Raw genomic sequence first — 18,746 nt, 5'->3', positions numbered from 1 at the left:
CCCACTAATAACTGTGACCCCTCCAATACTACTCATTGTGGTACCCCACTAGTAACTGTGACCCCTCCAATACTACTCTTTATGATACCCCACTAGTAACTGTGACCCCTCCAATACTACTCATTGTGGTACCCCACTAGTAACTGTGACTCCTCCAATACTACTCATTGTGGTACCCCACTAGTAACTGTGACCCCTCCAATACTACTCTTTATGATACCCCACTAATAACAGTGACCCCTCCAATACTACTCATTGTGGTACCCCACTAGTAACTGTGACCCCTCCAATACTACTCATTGTGGTACCCCACTAATAACTGTGACCCCTCCAATACTACTCATTGTGGTACCCCACTAGTAATAGTGACCCCTCCAATACTACACTTTATGATACCCCACTAGTAACTGTGACCCCTCCAATACTACTCATTGTGGTACCCCACTAGTAACTGTGACCCCCTCCAATACTACTCATTGTGGTACCCCACTAGTAACTGTGACCCCTCCAATACTACTCATTGTGGTACCCCACTAGTAACTGTGACCCCTCCAATACTACTCATTGTGGTACCCCACTAGTAACTGTGACCCCTCCAATACCGCCCCCTGCGGTACCCCACTAGTAACTGTGACCCCTCCAATACTACTTATTGTGGTACCCCACTAGTAACTGTGACCCCTCCAATACTACTCATTGTGGAACCCCACTAGTAACTGTGACCCCTCCAATACTACTCTTTATGATACCCCACTAATAACTGTGACCCCTCCAATACTACTCATTGTGGTACCCCACTAGTAACTGTGACCCCTCAAATACTACTTATTGTAGTACCCCACTAGTAACTGTGACCCCTCAAATACTACTCATTGTAGTACCCCACTAGTAACTGTGACCCCTCCAATACTACTCATTGTGGTACCCCACTAGTAACTGTGACCCCTCCAATACTACTCATTGTGGTACCCCACTAATAACTGTGACCCCTCCAATACTACTCATTGTGGTACCCCACTAGTAACTGTGACCCCTCCAATACTACTCATTGTGGTACCCCACTAGTAACTGTGACCCCTCCAATACTACACTTTATGATACCCCACTAGTAACTGTGACCCCTCCAATACTGCCTCCTGTGGTACCCCACTAGTAACTGTGACCCCTCAAATACTACTCATTGTGGTACCCCACTAGTAACTGTGCCGCTTCCAATACTACTCATTGTGGTACCCCACTAGTAACTGTGACCCCTCAAATACTACTCATTGTGGTACCCCACTTATAACTGTGACCCCTCCAATACTACTCATTGTGGTACCCCACTAGTAACTGTGACCCCTACAATACTACTCATTGTGGTACCCCACTAGTAACTGTGACCCCTCCAATACTACACATTGTGGTACCCCACTAGTAACTGTGACCCCTCCAATACTACTCATTGTGGTACCCCACTAGTAACTGTGACCCCTCCAATACTACTCATTGTGGTACCCCACTAGCAACTGTGACCCCTCCAATACTACACTTTATGATACCCCACTAGTAACTGTGACCCCTCCAATACTACTCTTTATGATACCTCACTAGTAACTGTGACCCCTCCAATACTACTCATTGTGGTACCCCACTAATAACTGTGACCCCTCCAATACTACTCATTGTGGTACCCCACTAGTAACTGTGACCCCTCCAATACTATTTATGATACCCCACTAGTAACTGTGCCGCCTCCAATACTACTCTTTATGATACCCCACTAGTAACTGTGACCCCTCCAATACCGCCCCCTGCGGTACCCCACTAGTAACTGTGACCCCTCCAATAACGCCCCCTGCGGTACCTCACTAGTAACAGTGACCCCTCTAATACTGCTCTGTGGTACCCCACTAGTAATGGTGACCTCCCCCCAATACTGCCCAAGGGGTACCCCACTAGTAACTGTGCTCCCTCCAATACTGCCCCCTGTGGTACCCCACTAGTAATGGTGACCCCCCCCAATACTGCCCCCTGTGGTACCCCATTAGTAATGGTGACCTCCCCCCAATACTGCCCCGTGGTACCCCACTAGTAATGGTGACCTCCCCCCAATACTGCCCCCTGTGGTACCCCACTAGTAACTGTGACCCCTCCAATACTACTCATTGTGGTACCCCACTAGTAACTGTGACCCCTCCAATACTGCCTCCTGTGGTACCTCACTAGTAACTGTGACCCCTCCAATACTACTCCTTATGGTACCCCACTAGTAACAGTGACCCCTCCAATACTACTCATTGTGGTACCCCACTAGTAACTGTGCCGCCTCCAATACTACTCCTTATGGTACCCCACTAGTAACTGTGACCCCTCCAATACTACTCTTTATGATACCCCACTAGTAACAGTGACCCCTCCAATACTACTCATTGTGGTACCCCACTAGTAACTGTGCCACCTCCAATACTACTCTTTAAGATACCCCACTAGTAACTGTGACCCCTCCAATACTACTCATTGTGGTACCCCACTAGTAACTGTGACCCCTCCAATACTACTCTTTGTGGTACCCCACTAGTAACTGTGACCCCTCCAATACTACTCTTTGTGGTACCCCACTAGTAACTGTGACCCCTCCAATACTACTCCTTATGGTACCCCACTAGTAACTGTGACCCCTCCAATACTACTCCTTATGGTACCCCACTAGTAACAGTGACCCCTCCAATACTACTCCTTATGGTACCCCACTAGTAACAGTGACCCCTCCAATACTACTCCTTATGGTACCCCACTAGTAACAGTGACCCCTCCAATACTACTCCTTATGGTACCCCACTAGTAACTGTGACCCCTCCAATACTACTCATTGTGGTACCCCACTAGTAACTGTGACCCCTCCAATACTACTCATTGTGGTACCCCACTAGTAACTGTGACCCCTCCAATACATCACCAACACAGAAAGGGGTTCTTTACTGTAAGAGCAGTGAGACTGTGGAACTCTCTGCCTGAGGACGTGGTGATGGCAAAATCCATAGAGGAGTTTAAAAGGGGACTTGATGTCTTTCTGAAGAAGGATATTACAGGATATAAATTTTAGGTTAAGTGTCAATCCTGGTATACAGGCAGGTAGGAACTATTAGGGGTTGATCCAGGGAACAGTCTGATTGCCATTAGGGAGTCGGGAAGGAATTTTTTCCCCAAAAGGGCTAATTGGCTTCTGGCCTTGGGGTTTTTTGCCTTCCTCTGGATCAACACAGTAGGATAGACAGGCTGGACTAGATGGACAATGTCTTCATTCAGCCTTACATACTATGTTACTATGTAATACTACTCATTGTGGTACCCCACTAGTAACTGTGCCGCCTCCAATACTACTCTTTATGGTACCCCACTAGTAATAGTGACCCCTCCAATACTACTCCTTATGGTACCCCACTAGTAATAGTGACCCCTCCAATACTACTCTTTATGATACCCCACTAGTAACTGTGACCCCTCCAATACTACTCATTGTGGTACCCCACTAGTAATAGTGACCCCTCCAATACTACACTTTATGATACCCCACTAGTAACTGTGACCCCTCCAATACTACTCATTGTGGTACCCCACTAGTAACTGTGACCCCTCCAATACTAGTCATTATGGTACCCCACTAGTAACTGTGACCCCTCCAATACTACTCATTGTGGTACCCCACTAGTAACTGTGACCCCTCCAATACTACTCATTGTGGTACCCCACTAGTAACTGTGACCCCTCCAATACTAGTCATTATGGTACCCCACTAGTAACTGTGACCCCTCCAATACCGCCCCCTGCGGTACCCCACTAGTAACTGTGACCCCTCCAATACCGCCCCCTGCGGTACCCCACTAGTAACAGTGACCCCTCTAATACTGCTCTGTGGTACCCCACTAGTAATGGTGACCTCCCCCCAATACTGCCCAAGGGGTACCCCACTAGTAACTGTGCTCCCTCCAATACTGCCCCCTGTGGTACCCCACTAGTAATGGTGACGCCCCCCAATACTGCCCCCTGTGGTACCCCACTAGTAATGGTGACCTCCCCCCAATACTGCCCCGTGGTACCCCACTAGTAATGGTGACCTCCCCCCAATACTGCCCCCTGTGGTACCCCACTAGTAACTGTGCCCCCCTCCAATACTGCCCCCTGTGGTACCCCACCAGTAACTGTGCCCCCTCCAATACTGCCCCCTGTGGTACCCCACTAGTGATGGTGACCCCCCCCCCCAATACTGCCCCCTGTGGCGCCCACTAGTAATGGTGACCTCCCCCCAATACTGCGCCCTGTGGTACCCCACTAGTGATGGTGACCTCCCCCCAATACTGCCCCCTGTGGCGCCCACTAGTAATGGTGACCCCCCCAATACTGCCCCCCGTGGTACCCCACTAGTAATGGTGACCTCCCCCCAATACTGCCCCCTGTGGTACCCCACTAGTAACAGGGACCCAATCACAGTATGTACCATTTACAACCCCCTCTGCTGTCGGTCACTGACCGGTTACCCCCTTACACACATTCCCATTTATTGTCCGTACTCTTATTTCTGAGGACGGTGTCCCAGTCGGTTAAGGACATCTGAGATGATGGAACGCGGCCTTCCTGAAGTTCCGTATTTTCGTAGCCCCCTATATGTGATTTTTGCCTTAGTAATAGGTTCAGTTATACTCGGTGTCTAGCATACCCCTAGGAGGATCTTCTCTTTAATATCCCCCATGTACGGACTTCCAGATGCGCCCCGAAAACGCACCTCTTTGTAGAAGCATACTAAATCCCCTGCCCCCCCAGGCCTTGACCATGATCTACGGCCCCTGACTTCTGCACTTTGCCCACCGTGAACATCTCCCACCCCTGTGCCTCGTGCGTCACCCTCCCCATGTTGTAGGTAACCTTGGGCAGCGGATATCTGATTCTTGCCTGCGTTCCCCTGTGCTCTGAAGGCGCTGCACAATGGGTCAGCGCTATACAATAAAGCTCATTCCAGTTGTTCTCCCTCCATGTATTGCAGGCATTGAAATAAATGGGAACTTTATGTGTAATACCAAGCCTGGCCACTGTAGTGGGAACAGAGCTGTGGATGAACCAGGGCAATGCATGAGCGCACCGACCAAGTAAACAGCTGATCAGCAGGGGTCCTGGGTGGCAGACCCCCACCAATATACTATTGACGGCCTATCTTGTGGATATGTGCCATAACTGAATGGTATCCCGCATCTCATCACGGAGTGACATTTGGGTGTCAGGGGTAGCGCCTTCCCTCTGTTGAGCCATTTAAATCCCGCTGCGTGTTGGCAGTCACGGACGCTCTTGTGTCGTACATGTATCCCGCTCACCAGGAAGGGGTTAATAAACGATTGTTGATTTACATAACAGACAGCCTAAAAGGTGTTTTATTCCAGGACTCTGGGGTCCTGGTCAGGAAGCCGCTCACCGCGGGCATCTATGTATCACATGGACGCCATATACCAGTGAGGATGAAGGCTGAGCGGACTTACCTGCACTCCTGCTGTCTGTCTCCCCATCACGGCTTCCTTCCTGGCTCCACCGTCCGGACCCCCGATGTCTGCATCGTCTCCCAGGTGCAGGCCTACTAGAAGCTCGTCCACCGCGCTCGCGCTCCCCGGCTTGTCCGACACCTGCAGCGCGATGACCAGTTCTAGCGATTCCCCCTCACAGGACTGATCTAGTTTTGTGCCGCCTTCCACCTCCAATTCCTGAGTAGACGTAAGGGAGTCTCCTCTGAGTGTCTCTAGCGGGGGCTTCTCCTTACTGTCCTCGTGGCCGGCGGACGTCCTCGGAGAGCTGCTCCCGGAGGCGGCGGATGGTGGTCTTGGCTTCGGACGATCCTTTTCTTGCTCGCTCGGATCCGCTTTCTGAGGCGATGGCGTAGCCACGGTCCGCTCTCCAGGACTCTTCTGTTGGGGGGCTGACAATCTTCGCTCCGTGTTCTTACTCTTCTGTGGAGAGAACAGGATCTCCTTCTCCACCTCAGACGGTGCCGGAGGTCCAACTGAAGAGACACCATGAAGCATTATGTGCATCATGTAGCGCTCCATCAAAGCCCCAATCTAGTCCCCCCCCACTCACAGTTTATCCGCAGGCTGCGCCAATATCTCTGATGTACAGCCAGGACACTGCCGATGGCGCGCAGCGCTGCAGGACGCGGGGCGGACGGCTCAGGAATGGCGGGAGGTGGATCACCCAGCAGGGTCCGGGTACACATGGACATGGAGTCGGAGATGGACGTCAGATTGTATCCACCCTGCGAGAGAAGTGAATCAGCCCGATACAAGACCAGCAGTGCCACATAGTAGTGCGATACAAGACCCGCAGTGCCACATAGTAGTGCGATACAAGACCCACAGTGCCACATAGTAGTGCGATACAAGACCCACAGTGCCACATAGTAGTGCGATACAAGACCCGCAGTGCCACATAGTAGTGCGATACAAGACCCGCAGTGCCACATAGTAGTGCGATACAAGACCCACAGTGCCACATAGTAGTGTGATACAAGACCCACAGTGCCACATAGTAGTGCGATACAAGACCCGCAGTGCCACATAGTAGTGCGATACAAGACCCGCAGTGCCACATAGTAGTGCGAAACAAGACCTGCAGTGCCACATAGTAGTGCGATACAAGACCCGCAGTGCCACATAGTAGTGCGATACAAGACCCGCAGTGCCACATAGTAGTGCGATACAAGACCCGCAGTGCCACATAGTAGTGCGATACAAGACCTGTAGTCCCACGGACTCTTATTTACTGGCTGCAAACAGCCTCTCTTGTCCCGGAGGACCCAGTGGGTTAGTGCATTACACAGAACACTGATTTCAGTGACAGCAGTGTAATACCTCATTTCTCCTGTGGTGGTGCTGTAGAGGAATTGAACACTTGCCACCAGGTTCCTCAACAGATCACAGCTGATCGCTGAGGGTCCCACTGTGGAACAGCATCACCTTTCTAGTAGATATTAAGCTCTAATGGAGGCAGTCCAGGCCTTGGGCACTTACCTCAAGCACTACCACCAGCCTGCCCCCTGCCAGCCCCATCAGGAGATGTGTCATGTGGGCGTAACCTTCTGGACTGATGCGGCAGCCTCCCAGCGGGTCTCCACGAGCCGCATCAAATCCAGCAGAGACCAAAACCAGTTGTGGGTTAAACTGAAAATAAGGAGAGATGTATCAAGATGTCAACTCTGCAAAGCATCCTGCACGACCCCGCCTCGCCCCTGCACTATCCCGCCTTCCCCCTGCAAGACCCCGCCTAGCCCCTGCCCGATCCCGTCTCCCCCGCCTAGCCCCTGCACTATCCTGCCTTCCCCCTGCAAGACCCCGCCTAGCCCCTGCATGATCCAGTCTCCCGCGCCTCCCTCCTGCACGGTCCCGTCTCCCGCGCCTCCCTCCTGCACGGTCCCGTCTCCAGCGCCTCCCCCCTGCACGGTCCCGTCTCCCGCGCCTCCCTCCTGCACGGTCCCGTCTCCCGCGCCTCCCTCCTGCACGGTCCCGTCTCCCGCCTGCATGATCCCGCCTCCCTCTTGCACGATCCCGTCTCCACCGCCTACCCTCTGCACGATCCCGTCTCCCCCGCCTAGCCCCTGCACGATCCCGTCTCCCCCGCCTACCCTCTGCACGATCCCGTCTCCACCGCCTACCCTCTGCACGATCCCGTCTCCACCGCCTACCCTCTGCACGATCCCGTCTCCACCGCCTACCCTCTGCACGATCCCGTCTCCACCGCCTACCCTCTGCACGATCCCGTCTCCACCGCCTACCCTCTGCACGATCCCGTCTCCACCGCCTACCCTCTGCACGATCCCGTCTCCACCGCCTACCCTCTGCACGATCCCGTCTCCACCGCCTACCCTCTGCACGATCCCGTCTCCACCGCCTACCCTCTGCACGATCCCGTCTCCACCGCCTACCCTCTGCACGATCCCGTCTCCACCGCCTACCCTCTGCACGATCCCGTCTCCACCGCCTACCCTCTGCACGATCCCGTCTCCACCGCCTACCCTCTGCACGATCCCGTCTCCACCGCCTACCCTCTGCACGATCCCGTGATGCAGCAGCCAAAAAGGCAAACACAATTCTGGGATGTATTAACCCTTTCCAATCCACTGTCTGAGGTCTTCAGACATTCTGATTGAAGGCTGTACAGCTCTGATGTCAGAAGACGTCCAGCAGGGTATTCTTACTGTTTATTAATGGCCGCTCTGTTGTCAGTGGCCTCTCCAGCATGTCCCATACCGCAGTACTGGCTTTAGTCAGCAGATGGTGCCGTTGTATAATGGCAGAAAGAGAAAACCCCCTAGGAAACCCTGAATCCAAAATTGGATTGCAAAGGGTTAAGAGAAGCACTGAGTCATTATCCCCTCTACTCTTCCTTAGTCAGACCTCATCTGGAATACTGGGTCCAGTTCTGTGCACCCCACTTTATACAAGACAGACAAACTGGAGCAAGTTCAGTGAAGAGTTACCAGGATGGTGAGCGGTCTGCAAATCATGTCCTATGAGGAACGATTAAAGGATCTGGGAATGTTTAGCAGAAGAGAAGGCTGAGAGGAGACTTAATAGCGGTCTACAAATATCTGAAGGGCTGTCACAGTGCAGAGGGATCAGCCCTATTCTCATCTGTACAAGGAAAGACTAGAAGCAATGGGATGAAACTGAAAGGGAGGAGACACAGATTAGATATTAGACAGTGAGGGGGATCAATGAGTGGAACAGGTTACCACGGGAGGTGGGGAGTTCTCCTTCAATGGAAGTCTACAGAGGCAGGACAGACATCTGTCTGGGATGATTTAGTGATCCTGCACTGAGCAGGGGGTTGGACCCGATGACCCTTCCAACTCTACCATTCTATGATCCCACCTAGACCCTGCACGTTCCTGCCTCCCGCGCCTAAACACCTGCATGATCCCTCCCCCTCTGCAGGATCCCTCCCCGCCCCATCTTTCTTCCTCACCTCATAAGCAATGGGCATGACGATCCGGTGGAAGGCCAGCAGGTACTCCACATCTCCCATCTTTCCACCATTCCAGGGGATGTTGACATTGAATCCTTCACCCCGACCGCATCCAACTCTGTCATGTGCGGCATCTTCAGAGGATGGGAAGAAGAGGCCGTTGTCATAGCGATGGAGCGAGACGTACAGGACGCTGGCAGGGGATAGAGGGTGGTAAATATGGGGCCACAGGTGTGTGCCCGCCCGCCCATCGGACGTGCCTTACCTCGGATCATCCTGGAAGATGTGCTGCGTCCCGTTACCATGGTGGATGTCCCAGTCCAAAATCATCACCCTGAAAGATCAGAAAGGGTACGTGAACCCCACAAAGGAGGGCGGTGACACCAAACGGAGGCGGGACACAATATGCAAATGACGCTTGAAGGGGAACTCCACAATGGATTTGGGGCTGCCAGCTGTTATCCGTGGGGGATCCTGACAGCCTGCAGCACCCCCACAGGTGACATGCAGTATTACATAGTTCTCACTAACATTACTAAGCTGTCCATGTAATGTAGGGAACCGCCGTTCTGCAGCTGCTCTCCTCTCCGGCTCATGGAAAAGGCTTCTAGTCTCTTTAATTGCTCACCTTTTTAAAATCTCTCTGCTTGCAGTCAGTGAATGGGAACATTTCCTTTAGTGACCAAGCACTGTAAATACATAGCACTTGGTCATCGGCATCACCGTAATTACACGGCGCGAGTTTGCAAGCTAGCAATAGCAGGTAGGATGCGGCCCACAGACCGCCGGGCTCCTGCTCCAACACACGGGACCATTTAACTCCTTCCATGCTTTGGCGTTGCAGCGGGTGACGGGTGACAGGGGAAGCCCATACCCATCAGCACCCTGTAATGCGATCATGAGGTACCCATGAGGTTCCATGGCACCCAGAAGCCTGACAAAGGCCTCCATATCTGCCATGTAGCTTTGACCACATGCATAGTGTACTGCAGTACAGAGGTAATGCGGTGTACAACCCAGTGAGCAAACATCACATCTTCAAGGACTAAAAAAAGGGTGTAAAAAAGTAAAAAAAAAAAAGGTTCAATAAAGTCTAGTTTAAGAAAAATCTAATGTAAGAAACAAAAGACACAAAACAAACCTGTTCTGCGCAAAACTTTAAAATACGAGGCCGACCGAACCGTCATGGCCGCTCTGGTGGCGCCACGAACAGGAGAACGCCGCATCATCATCCCCAGACGCCTCGCAAGAGAAGCAACTACAGAGGGATGCAAATGTGGCGGGTGCCCTGAAGCGGCATCAGTAAAACGAGGCAGCCCCCACCGCGCCCCGCAGCTCTGGCTCTTCGAGCGCAGCCATGCAGTCAGTCTTTGTTTCTTTAACCCCTTAGTGACCGGCCTGTCGCATTTTGACGTCCCGCCGTCGCAGGACGTGTATGAAGGGAGATCGCGCGGCTATCTGTGCTGCTGATGCCTCTAGAACGGCCAGACTGGAAACAACTGTGACGGAGCATCAGCTGTGAGAAGTGTTAGATCTCCACACGGTTTCAGCCTCAAGCAAGAACGTTTCTGTTCATTTACAGCAAGCAAAGATCTTGGCAATGATGAGAAACACGAAACACATTAGAGCCCCCCATGATGGATCCAGGAAAACAGTACTGGGACCCCGGAGCATCGGGGAGCCGCCGGCAGCGCCACAAGTGGAGGCAGCTGGTAACTGCAGCTCCCCCTCATCTCATGAGACGCCAGGCTGCAACTTCAGCTGATCATCCGGGGCCCCTCGGGCGGGCCCCAACAGCTACTGATGACCAACGCTGAGGGTACATCAGCAATGGCATTTACAAGGGTCGTCCGAGTTAGGGAACCCCCCGTCACAGAGACCCCCACGGTAACACCACAGTTCCTCTCCCGGGGACGTCGCTCTGTAGACGCGCGCAGACAGGCTGCAGCAGCCAATGGCAGTCCTCGGTGATCAGAGCTGAGTGCTGTCATTGGTTACGGGACATCACAGCTGTCAGTAGACCGTGGGGGCCGGCGAGGAATGGCTCGTTATTGTATACCATGGGGGATGGGGCGACGGGGTTTCCTGAACTCAGACAACCCCTCAAGCTCGAGTTCCATAAAGCCCGCCATGCCCCCGGACGTTACCTCAGTGGCGGCTCGGACGGGCTCTGCAGACTTTGGGCGTATCGCGCAGCCAACGCAACACTGTTGAAGAAGCAAAACCCGCAGGCCGCAGCGGGTTCAGCATGGTGACCGGGAGGCCGGACGATGCAAACGCCATTTTGGACCTGCATTGAAAGCATTGAGAGATGAGATTCTGCTTGGTGCCCAGAGGGGGCGCTCACAGCCAGCACAAGGCCTCACCTCGCCCTTCAGGACGGCCTCCACCACAGCGAAGGTGCAGCCGGCGGCCAGGCAGGCGCTGTGATAGGAGCGGCTGTTGATGTAGATGGAGTTGTACTCGGCGCCCATCCGGTGCAGCTCTCTGGGCTTCAGCCGCGCGCTCGCTTCCATCTCGTTAATGTAGGAGAGGCTGAGGAGACACGGACAAAGAGACGGCACCGTGAGTGCCCGCGGCTGGCCACACGTGGAAGGTGTGGGCAGGGGGGCGCTCGCTGAGCAGTCAGACCCTGCTGGACCTGTGACAGGGGAGTGCACCGCGAACGCCCGATGAGTGAGCGCCCGCAGCTGGCCACACGTGGAAGGTGTGGGCAGGGGGGCGCTCGCTGAGCAGTCAGACCCTGCCGAAGCTGTGAGAGGGGAGCGCACCATGAATGCCCGATGGGTGAGCGCCCGCAGCTGGCCACACGTGGAAGGTGTGGGCAGGGGGGCGCTCGCTGAGCAGTCAGACCCTGCCGGACCTGTGAGAGGGGAGCGCACCATGAATGCCCGATGGGTGAGCGCCCGCAGCTGGCCACATGTGGAAGGTGTGGGCAGGGGGGCGCTCGCTGAGCAGTCAGACCCTGTCACAGGTCCGGCAGGGCCCGACGGGTGAACGCCCATGAACGCACCGTGAACACCCGACGGATGAGCGTCCGCAGCTGGCCACAAGTGGAAGGTGTGGGCAGGGGGGCGCTCGCTGAGTAGTCAGACCCTGCTGGACCTGTGACAGGGGAGCGCACCGTGAACACCCGACGGATGAGCGTCCGCAGCTGGCCACAAGTGGAAGGTGTGAGCAGAGGGGCGCTCGCTGAGTAGTCAGACCCTGCCGGACCTGTGAGAGGGGAGCGCACCATGAACACCCGACGGATGAGCGTCCGCAGCTGGCCACACGTGGAAGGTGTGAGCAGAGGGGCGCTCGCTGAGTAGTCAGACCCTGCCGGACCTGTGAGAGGGGAGCGCACCGTGAACGCCCGATGGGTGAGCGCCCGCAGCTGGCCACAAGTGGAAGGTGTGGGCAGGGGGGCGCTCGCTGAGCAGTCAGACCCTGCCGGACCTGTGAGAGGGGAGCGCACCGCGAACGCCCGATGGGTGAGCGCCCAGAGCTGGCCACAAGTGGAAAGTTTGGGCAGGGGGGCGCTCGCTGAGCAGTCAGACCCTGTCACAGGTCTGGCAGGGCCCGACGGGTGAACGCCCATGAACGCACCGTGAACACCCGACGGATGAGCGCCCACAGCTGGCGTGGAAAGTGTGGGCAGAGGGGCGCTCGCTGAGTAGTCAGACCCTGCCGGACCTGTGACAGGAGAGCGCACCGCGAACGCCCGATGAGTGAGCGCCCGCAGCTGGCCACAAGTGGTAGGTGTGGGCAGAGGGGCGCTCGCTGAGCAGTCAGACCCTGCCGGACCTGTGAGAGGGGAGCGCACCGCGAACGCCCGATGGGTGAGCGCCCAGAGCTGGCCACAAGTGGAACGTGTGGGCAGGGGGGCGCTCGCTGAGCAGTCAGACCCTGTCACAGGTCCGGCAGGGCCCGACGGGTGAACGCCCATGAACGCACCGTGAACACCCGATGGATGAGCGTCCGCAGCTGGCGTGGAAGGTGTGGGCAGGAGGGCGCTCGCTGAGCAGTCAGACCCTGTCACAGGTCCGGCAGGGCCCGACGGGTGAACGCCCATGAACGCACCGTGAACACCCGATGGATGAGCGTCCGCAGCTGGCGTGGAAGGTGTGAGCAGAGGGGCGCTCGCTGAGTAGTCAGACCCTGCCGGACCTGTGACAGGGGAGCGCACCGTGAACGCCCGATGGGTGAGCGCCCAGAGCTGGCCACAAGTGGAAGGTGTGGGCAGGGGGGCGCTCGCTGAGTAGTCAGACCCTGCCGGACCTGTGACAGGGGAGCGCACCGTGAACGCCCGATGGGTGAGCGCCCAGAGCTGGCCACAAGTGGAAGGTGTGGGCAGGGGGGCGCTCGCTGAGCAGTCAGACCCTGTCACAGGTCTGGCAGGGCCCGACGGGTGAACGCCCATGAACGCACCGTGAACACCCGACGGATGAGCGCCCGCAGCTGGCGTGGAAGGTGTGGGCAGAGGGGCGCTCGCTGAGTAGTCAGACCCTGCTGGACCTGTGACAGGGGAGCGCACCGCGAACGCCCGATGGGTGAGCGCCCGGAGCTGGCCACAAGTGGAAGGTGTGGGCAGAGTGGCGCTCGATGAGCAGTCAGATCCTGCCGGACCTGTGACAGGGGAGCGCACTGTGAACGCCCGATGGGTGAGCGCCCAGAGCTGGCCACAAGTGGAAGGTGTGAGCAGAGGGGCGCTTGTTGAGCAGTCAGACCCTGTCACAGGTCCAGCAGGGCCCGACGGGTGAACGCCCATGAACGCACCGTGAACACCCGACGGATGAGCGCCTGCAGCTGGCGTGGAAGGTGTGGGCAGAGGGGCGCTCGCTGAGTAGTCCGACCCTGCTGGACCTGTGACAGGGAAGCACACCATGAACGCCCGAGGGGTGAGCACCCGCAGCTAGCCACATGTGGAAGGTGTGGGCAGAGGGGCGCTCGATGAGCAGTCAGACCCTGCCGAACCAGTGAGAGGGGAGCGCACTGTGAACGCCCGATGGGTGAGCGCCCGCAGCTGGCCACAAGTGGAAGGTGTGGGCAGAGGGGCGCTCACTGAGCAGTCAGACCCTGCCGGACCTGTGACAGGGGAGCGCACCATGAACTCCCCAGGGGGTGAGCACCCGCAGCTAGCCACATGTGGAAGGTGTGGGCAGAGGGGCGCTCACTGAGCAGTCAGACCCTGCCGAACCAGTGAGAGGGGAGCGCACTGTGAACGTCCGACGGGTGAGTGCCCACAGCTGGCCACAAGTGGAAGGTGTGGGCAGAGGGGCGCTCACTGAGCAGTCAGACCCTGCCGGACCTGTGACAGGGGAGTGCACCGTGAACGCCCGATGGGTGAGCGCCCGGAGCTGGCCACAAGTGGAAGGTGTGGGCAGGGGGGCGCTTGCTGAGCAGTCAGACCCTGCTGGACGTGTGACAGGGGAGTGCTGCTTCACCCCCAGCGAACCCCATGCCAGCTGGGGCGGGCATTACACGTCTGCCTCAGCCCATCACACATGGCCAGCAGGCCGGGCGATCGAGTGATTGCTGATTAGGACATCAATAGTTCATGCCCACAAAATCCTCCAGCGTGGGAACAACATTTCATCTGGGGGCAAATACTTATTATAGCCCCACTTCAGCCATTATTCTGCAATTCCAGCAACCTGATTGGTTAATAGTGCTGAAGTGGGGCTGACTTAATGATATGCCAGCCGGGGCTCTGCTTTGGTAATCCAAGATGGCTGTGCAGGGATCTAAGGCGCACTCCGCATGGCAACCAGTGACCGCATGCTTCTGACGCCGGCGTGTCAGGGAAGCAGGTAGTAGTACCCCAAGTCTAGGAAGCAGGAAGGCCAATCACCAGCGCGGCGCCCCCGGGAGGTGCATTAGCAGAGCACAGCACCAGATAAAACAACCCCCTCCAAGGCTGGGGCCGGGCGCTGGACATGTTCCTGACATACCCTGCCTGCTGACAGTTTCCTTTTGAGCGACTTTTACACGTGCAAGACGCAACTCTACCCCTTCGTGACCAAACTGTCATTGTCACATTGCAAGAGCCATAAGTCGTAGACAGACACATGAGACCGCACTCTGGGGGACATATAATGTGTTGGAGAGGTGACTGGCTGCACTCTGGGGGACATATAATGTGTTGGAGATGTTACTGGCTGCACTCTGGGGGACATATAATGTGTTGTAGATGTTACTGGCTGCACTCTGGGGGACATATAATGTGTTGGAGATGTTACTGGCTGCACTCTGGGGGACATATAATGTGTTGGAGATGTTACTGGCTGCACTCTGGGGGACATATAATGTGTTGGAGATGTTACTGGCCGCACTCTGGGGGACATATAATGTGTTGGAGATGTTACTGGCCGCACTCTGGGGGGACATATAATGTGTTGGAGATGTTACTGGCTGCACTCTGGGGGGACATATAATGTGTTGGAGATGTTACTGGCTGCACTCTGGGGGACATAATGTGGTGGAGAGGTTACTGGCCGCACTCGGGGGGACATATAATGTGTTGGAGGTGTTATTGGCTGCACTCTAGGGGACATATAATGTGTTGGAGATATTACTGCCCGCACTCTAGGGGACATATAATGTGTTGGAGATGTTACTGGCCGCACTCTGGGGGACATATAATGTGTTGGAGATGTTACTGGCCGCACTCTGGGGGACATATAATGTGTTGGAGATGTTACTGGCCGCACTCTGGGGGACATATAATGTGTTGGAGATATTACTGCCCGCACTCTAGGGGACATATAATGTGTTGGAGATGTTACTGGCCGCACTCTGGGGGACATATAATGTGTTGTAGATGTTACTGGCTGCACTCTGGAGGACATATAATGTGTTGGAGATGTTACTGGCTGCTCTCTGGAGGACATATAATGTGTTGTAGATGTTACTGGCTGCACTCTGGGGGACATATAATGTGTTGGAGATGTTACTGCCCGCACTCTAGGGGTCATATAATGTGTTGGAGATGTTACTGGCCGCACTCTGGGGGACATATAATGTGTTGCAGATGTTACTGGCCGCACTCTGGAGGACATATAATGTGTTGCAGATGTTACTGGCCGCACTCTGGGGGACATATAATGTGTTGGAGATGTTACTGGCCACACTCTGGGGGGTCATATAATGTGTTGGAGATGTTACTGGCTGCACTCTGGGGGACATATAATGTGTTATAGATGTTACTGGCCGCACTCTGGAGGACATATAATATGTTGGAGATGTTACTGGCTGCACTCTGGGGGACATATAATGTGTTATAGATGTTACTGGCTACACTCTGGGGGACATATAATGTGTTGGAGATGTTACTGGCCGCACTCTGGGGGACATATAATGTGTTGGAGATGTTACTGCCTGCACTCTGGAGGACATATAATATGTTGGAGATGTTACTGGCTGCACTCTGGGGGACATATAATGTGTTATAGATGTTACTGGCTACACTCTGGGGGACATATAATGTGTTGGAGATGTTACTGGCCGCACTCTGGGGGACATATAATGTGTTGGAGATGTTACTGGCTGCACTCTGGGGGACATATAATATGTTGGAGATGTTACTGGCTGCACTCTGGGGGACATATAATGTGTTGGGGATGTTACTGGCTGCACTCTGGGGGACATATAATATGTTGGAGATGTTACTGCCTGCACTCTGGAGGACATATAATATGTTGGAGATGTTACTGGCTGCACTCTGGGGGACATATAATGTGTTATAGATGTTACTGGCTACACTCTGGGGGACATATAATGTGTTGGATATGTTACTGGCCGCACTCTGGGGGACATATAATGTGTTGGAGATGTTACTGGCTGCACTCTGGGGGACATATAATGTGTTGGGGATGTTACTGGCCGCACTCTCGGGGACATATAATGTGTTGGAGATGTTACTGGCTGCACTCTGGGGGACATATAATGTGTTGGGGATGTTACTGGCCGCACTCTGGGGGGACATATAATGTGTTGGAGATGTTACTGGCTGCACTCTGGGGGACATATAATGTGTTGGAGATGTTACTGGCCGCACTCTCGGGGACATATAATGTGTTGGAGATGTTACTGGCCGCACTCTGGGGGACATATAATGTGTTGGAGAGGTTACTGGCCGCACTCTGGGGGACATATAATGTGTTGGAGAGGTTACTGGCCGCACTCTGGGGAACATATAATGTGTTGGAGAGGTTACTGCCTGCACTCTGGAGGACATATAATGTGTTGGAGATGTTACTGGCCGCACTCTGGGGGACATATAATGTGTTGGAGATGTTACTGGCTGCACTCTGGGGGACATATAATGTGTTGGAGATGTTACTGGCTGCACTCTGGGGGACATATAATGTGTTGGAGATGTTACTGGCTGCACTCTGGGGGACATATAATGTGTTGGAGATGTTACTGGCTGCACTCTGGGAGACATATAATGTGTTGGAGATGTTACTGGCTGCACTCTGGGGGACATATAATGTGTTGGAGAGGTTACTGGCCGCACTCTGGGGGACATATAATGTGTTGGAGAGGTTACTGGCCGCACTCTGGGGGACATATAATGTGTTGGAGATGTTACTGGCCGTACTCTGGGGGACATATAATGTGTAATAGATGTTACTGGCTGCACTCTGTGGGACATATAATGTGTTGCAGATGTTACTGGCCGCACTCTGGGGGACATATAATGTGGTGATGTTACTGGCCGAACTCTGGGGGACATATAATGTGTTGGAGATGTTACTGCCTGCACTCTGGGGGACATATAATGTGTTGGAGATGTTACTGGCTGCACTTTGGGGGACATATAATGTCCAGGCCATCAGTAGTCTCCGAGCCACCGCTGTCACAGGATGTGTGCGGGTGTAAAGCCCCCTCGTGCAGTGAAGTGGTTCTCTAGGGGTTAAGTACTGCTGCTGCGGCCCTGCACTCCGGGACTCGCATGCCCTCATGCAGATTTATTGCACACGTGTGTAAAGGTCCGCGTTGCACCTGCAGAATCCAGTAGGTGGCCGGTACTTACCTGTGACACAGCTGTAGCTCCTTAGTAGTAGCCAGGCGGGGAGGGAGACGAGTGCAGCGATCGGCGAGGCCCATCTCCTGGTGCCGTTGGAATATGCGACTGATTCTCTGCGGGAGCTCGGGGTGGCCGCTGGGAAGAGAAGAAGGACTGTAAAGCAGAGGGGGCGCAGGCCGAGCGCGTCACATGACGGCGGCCCCTCACCTGTCCCACAGGTTGTAATGCTCCATCATCTGCTCATCGTACACCAGAGCGGTGCGGCCCGGCGGCAGCTTCCTCATCACTTCCTGCATCGTAGCGTCCAGCGCCTCCTGCAGGGCGGCAGCCGCCGACTCGCTGCAACTGCCCTCTGTTGTCACTTCATCAGCTCCAGGCTCGAGCTTCAAGCTGACATCTAGAGTAAGAGAGCGGCAGTGAGCAGCGGCAGTGAGCAGCGGCAGTGAGCAGCGGCAGTGAGCAACGGCAGTGAGCAGCGCCGACCGCAGCGAGCCCCCCACCCGCAGCAGCGCCCCACCCGCAGCAGCGCCGACCGCAGCGAGCCCCCCACCCGCAGCGAGCCCCCCACCCGCAGCAGCGCCGACCGCAGCGAGCCCCCCACCCGCAGCAGCGCCCCGCTCGGAGGGCGCTTGTGTTTAGTGGCACCATCTTCGGGTTCCTACGGCCTTTCGGATCATGTTTTATGTAATGTGGGATGAAGCGTGCTCGATGCCCGGCGCGGGCGTCACGGAGGACATGATAAACACGCCGT

At 55.1% G+C, this 18,746-nt stretch overlaps 1 protein-coding gene across 4 annotated transcripts in view; it reads right to left on the bottom strand.

Annotated features, from left to right (window-relative positions):
* Window positions 1-18,746, bottom strand: part of HDAC6 (histone deacetylase 6) — a 72,090-nt gene that overhangs the window by 19,520 nt on the left and 33,824 nt on the right. For all 4 annotated transcript variants that reach the window (XM_066579959.1, XM_066579958.1, XM_066579960.1 and 1 more), the window contains 9 exons: window positions 18,203-18,392; window positions 18,002-18,130; window positions 11,349-11,517; window positions 11,130-11,272; window positions 9,248-9,316; window positions 8,983-9,175; window positions 7,029-7,178; window positions 6,100-6,274; window positions 5,508-6,022 (listed from right to left, as the gene is read on the bottom strand). In XM_066579959.1, the coding sequence (XP_066436056.1) occupies window positions 5,508-6,022; window positions 6,100-6,274; window positions 7,029-7,178; window positions 8,983-9,175; window positions 9,248-9,316; window positions 11,130-11,272; window positions 11,349-11,517; window positions 18,002-18,130; window positions 18,203-18,392 (1,733 nt within the window). The remainder of the gene's footprint in view (window positions 1-5,507; window positions 6,023-6,099; window positions 6,275-7,028; window positions 7,179-8,982; window positions 9,176-9,247; window positions 9,317-11,129; window positions 11,273-11,348; window positions 11,518-18,001; window positions 18,131-18,202; window positions 18,393-18,746) is intronic.

Source organism: Eleutherodactylus coqui, chromosome 10, assembly GCF_035609145.1.
Source record: "Eleutherodactylus coqui strain aEleCoq1 chromosome 10, aEleCoq1.hap1, whole genome shotgun sequence".
NCBI classification, from domain to species: domain Eukaryota; kingdom Metazoa; phylum Chordata; class Amphibia; order Anura; family Eleutherodactylidae; genus Eleutherodactylus; species Eleutherodactylus coqui.
The sequence above is the reverse complement of the archived record's forward strand: the minus strand, read 5'-3'. Positions and strand labels throughout refer to the sequence as shown.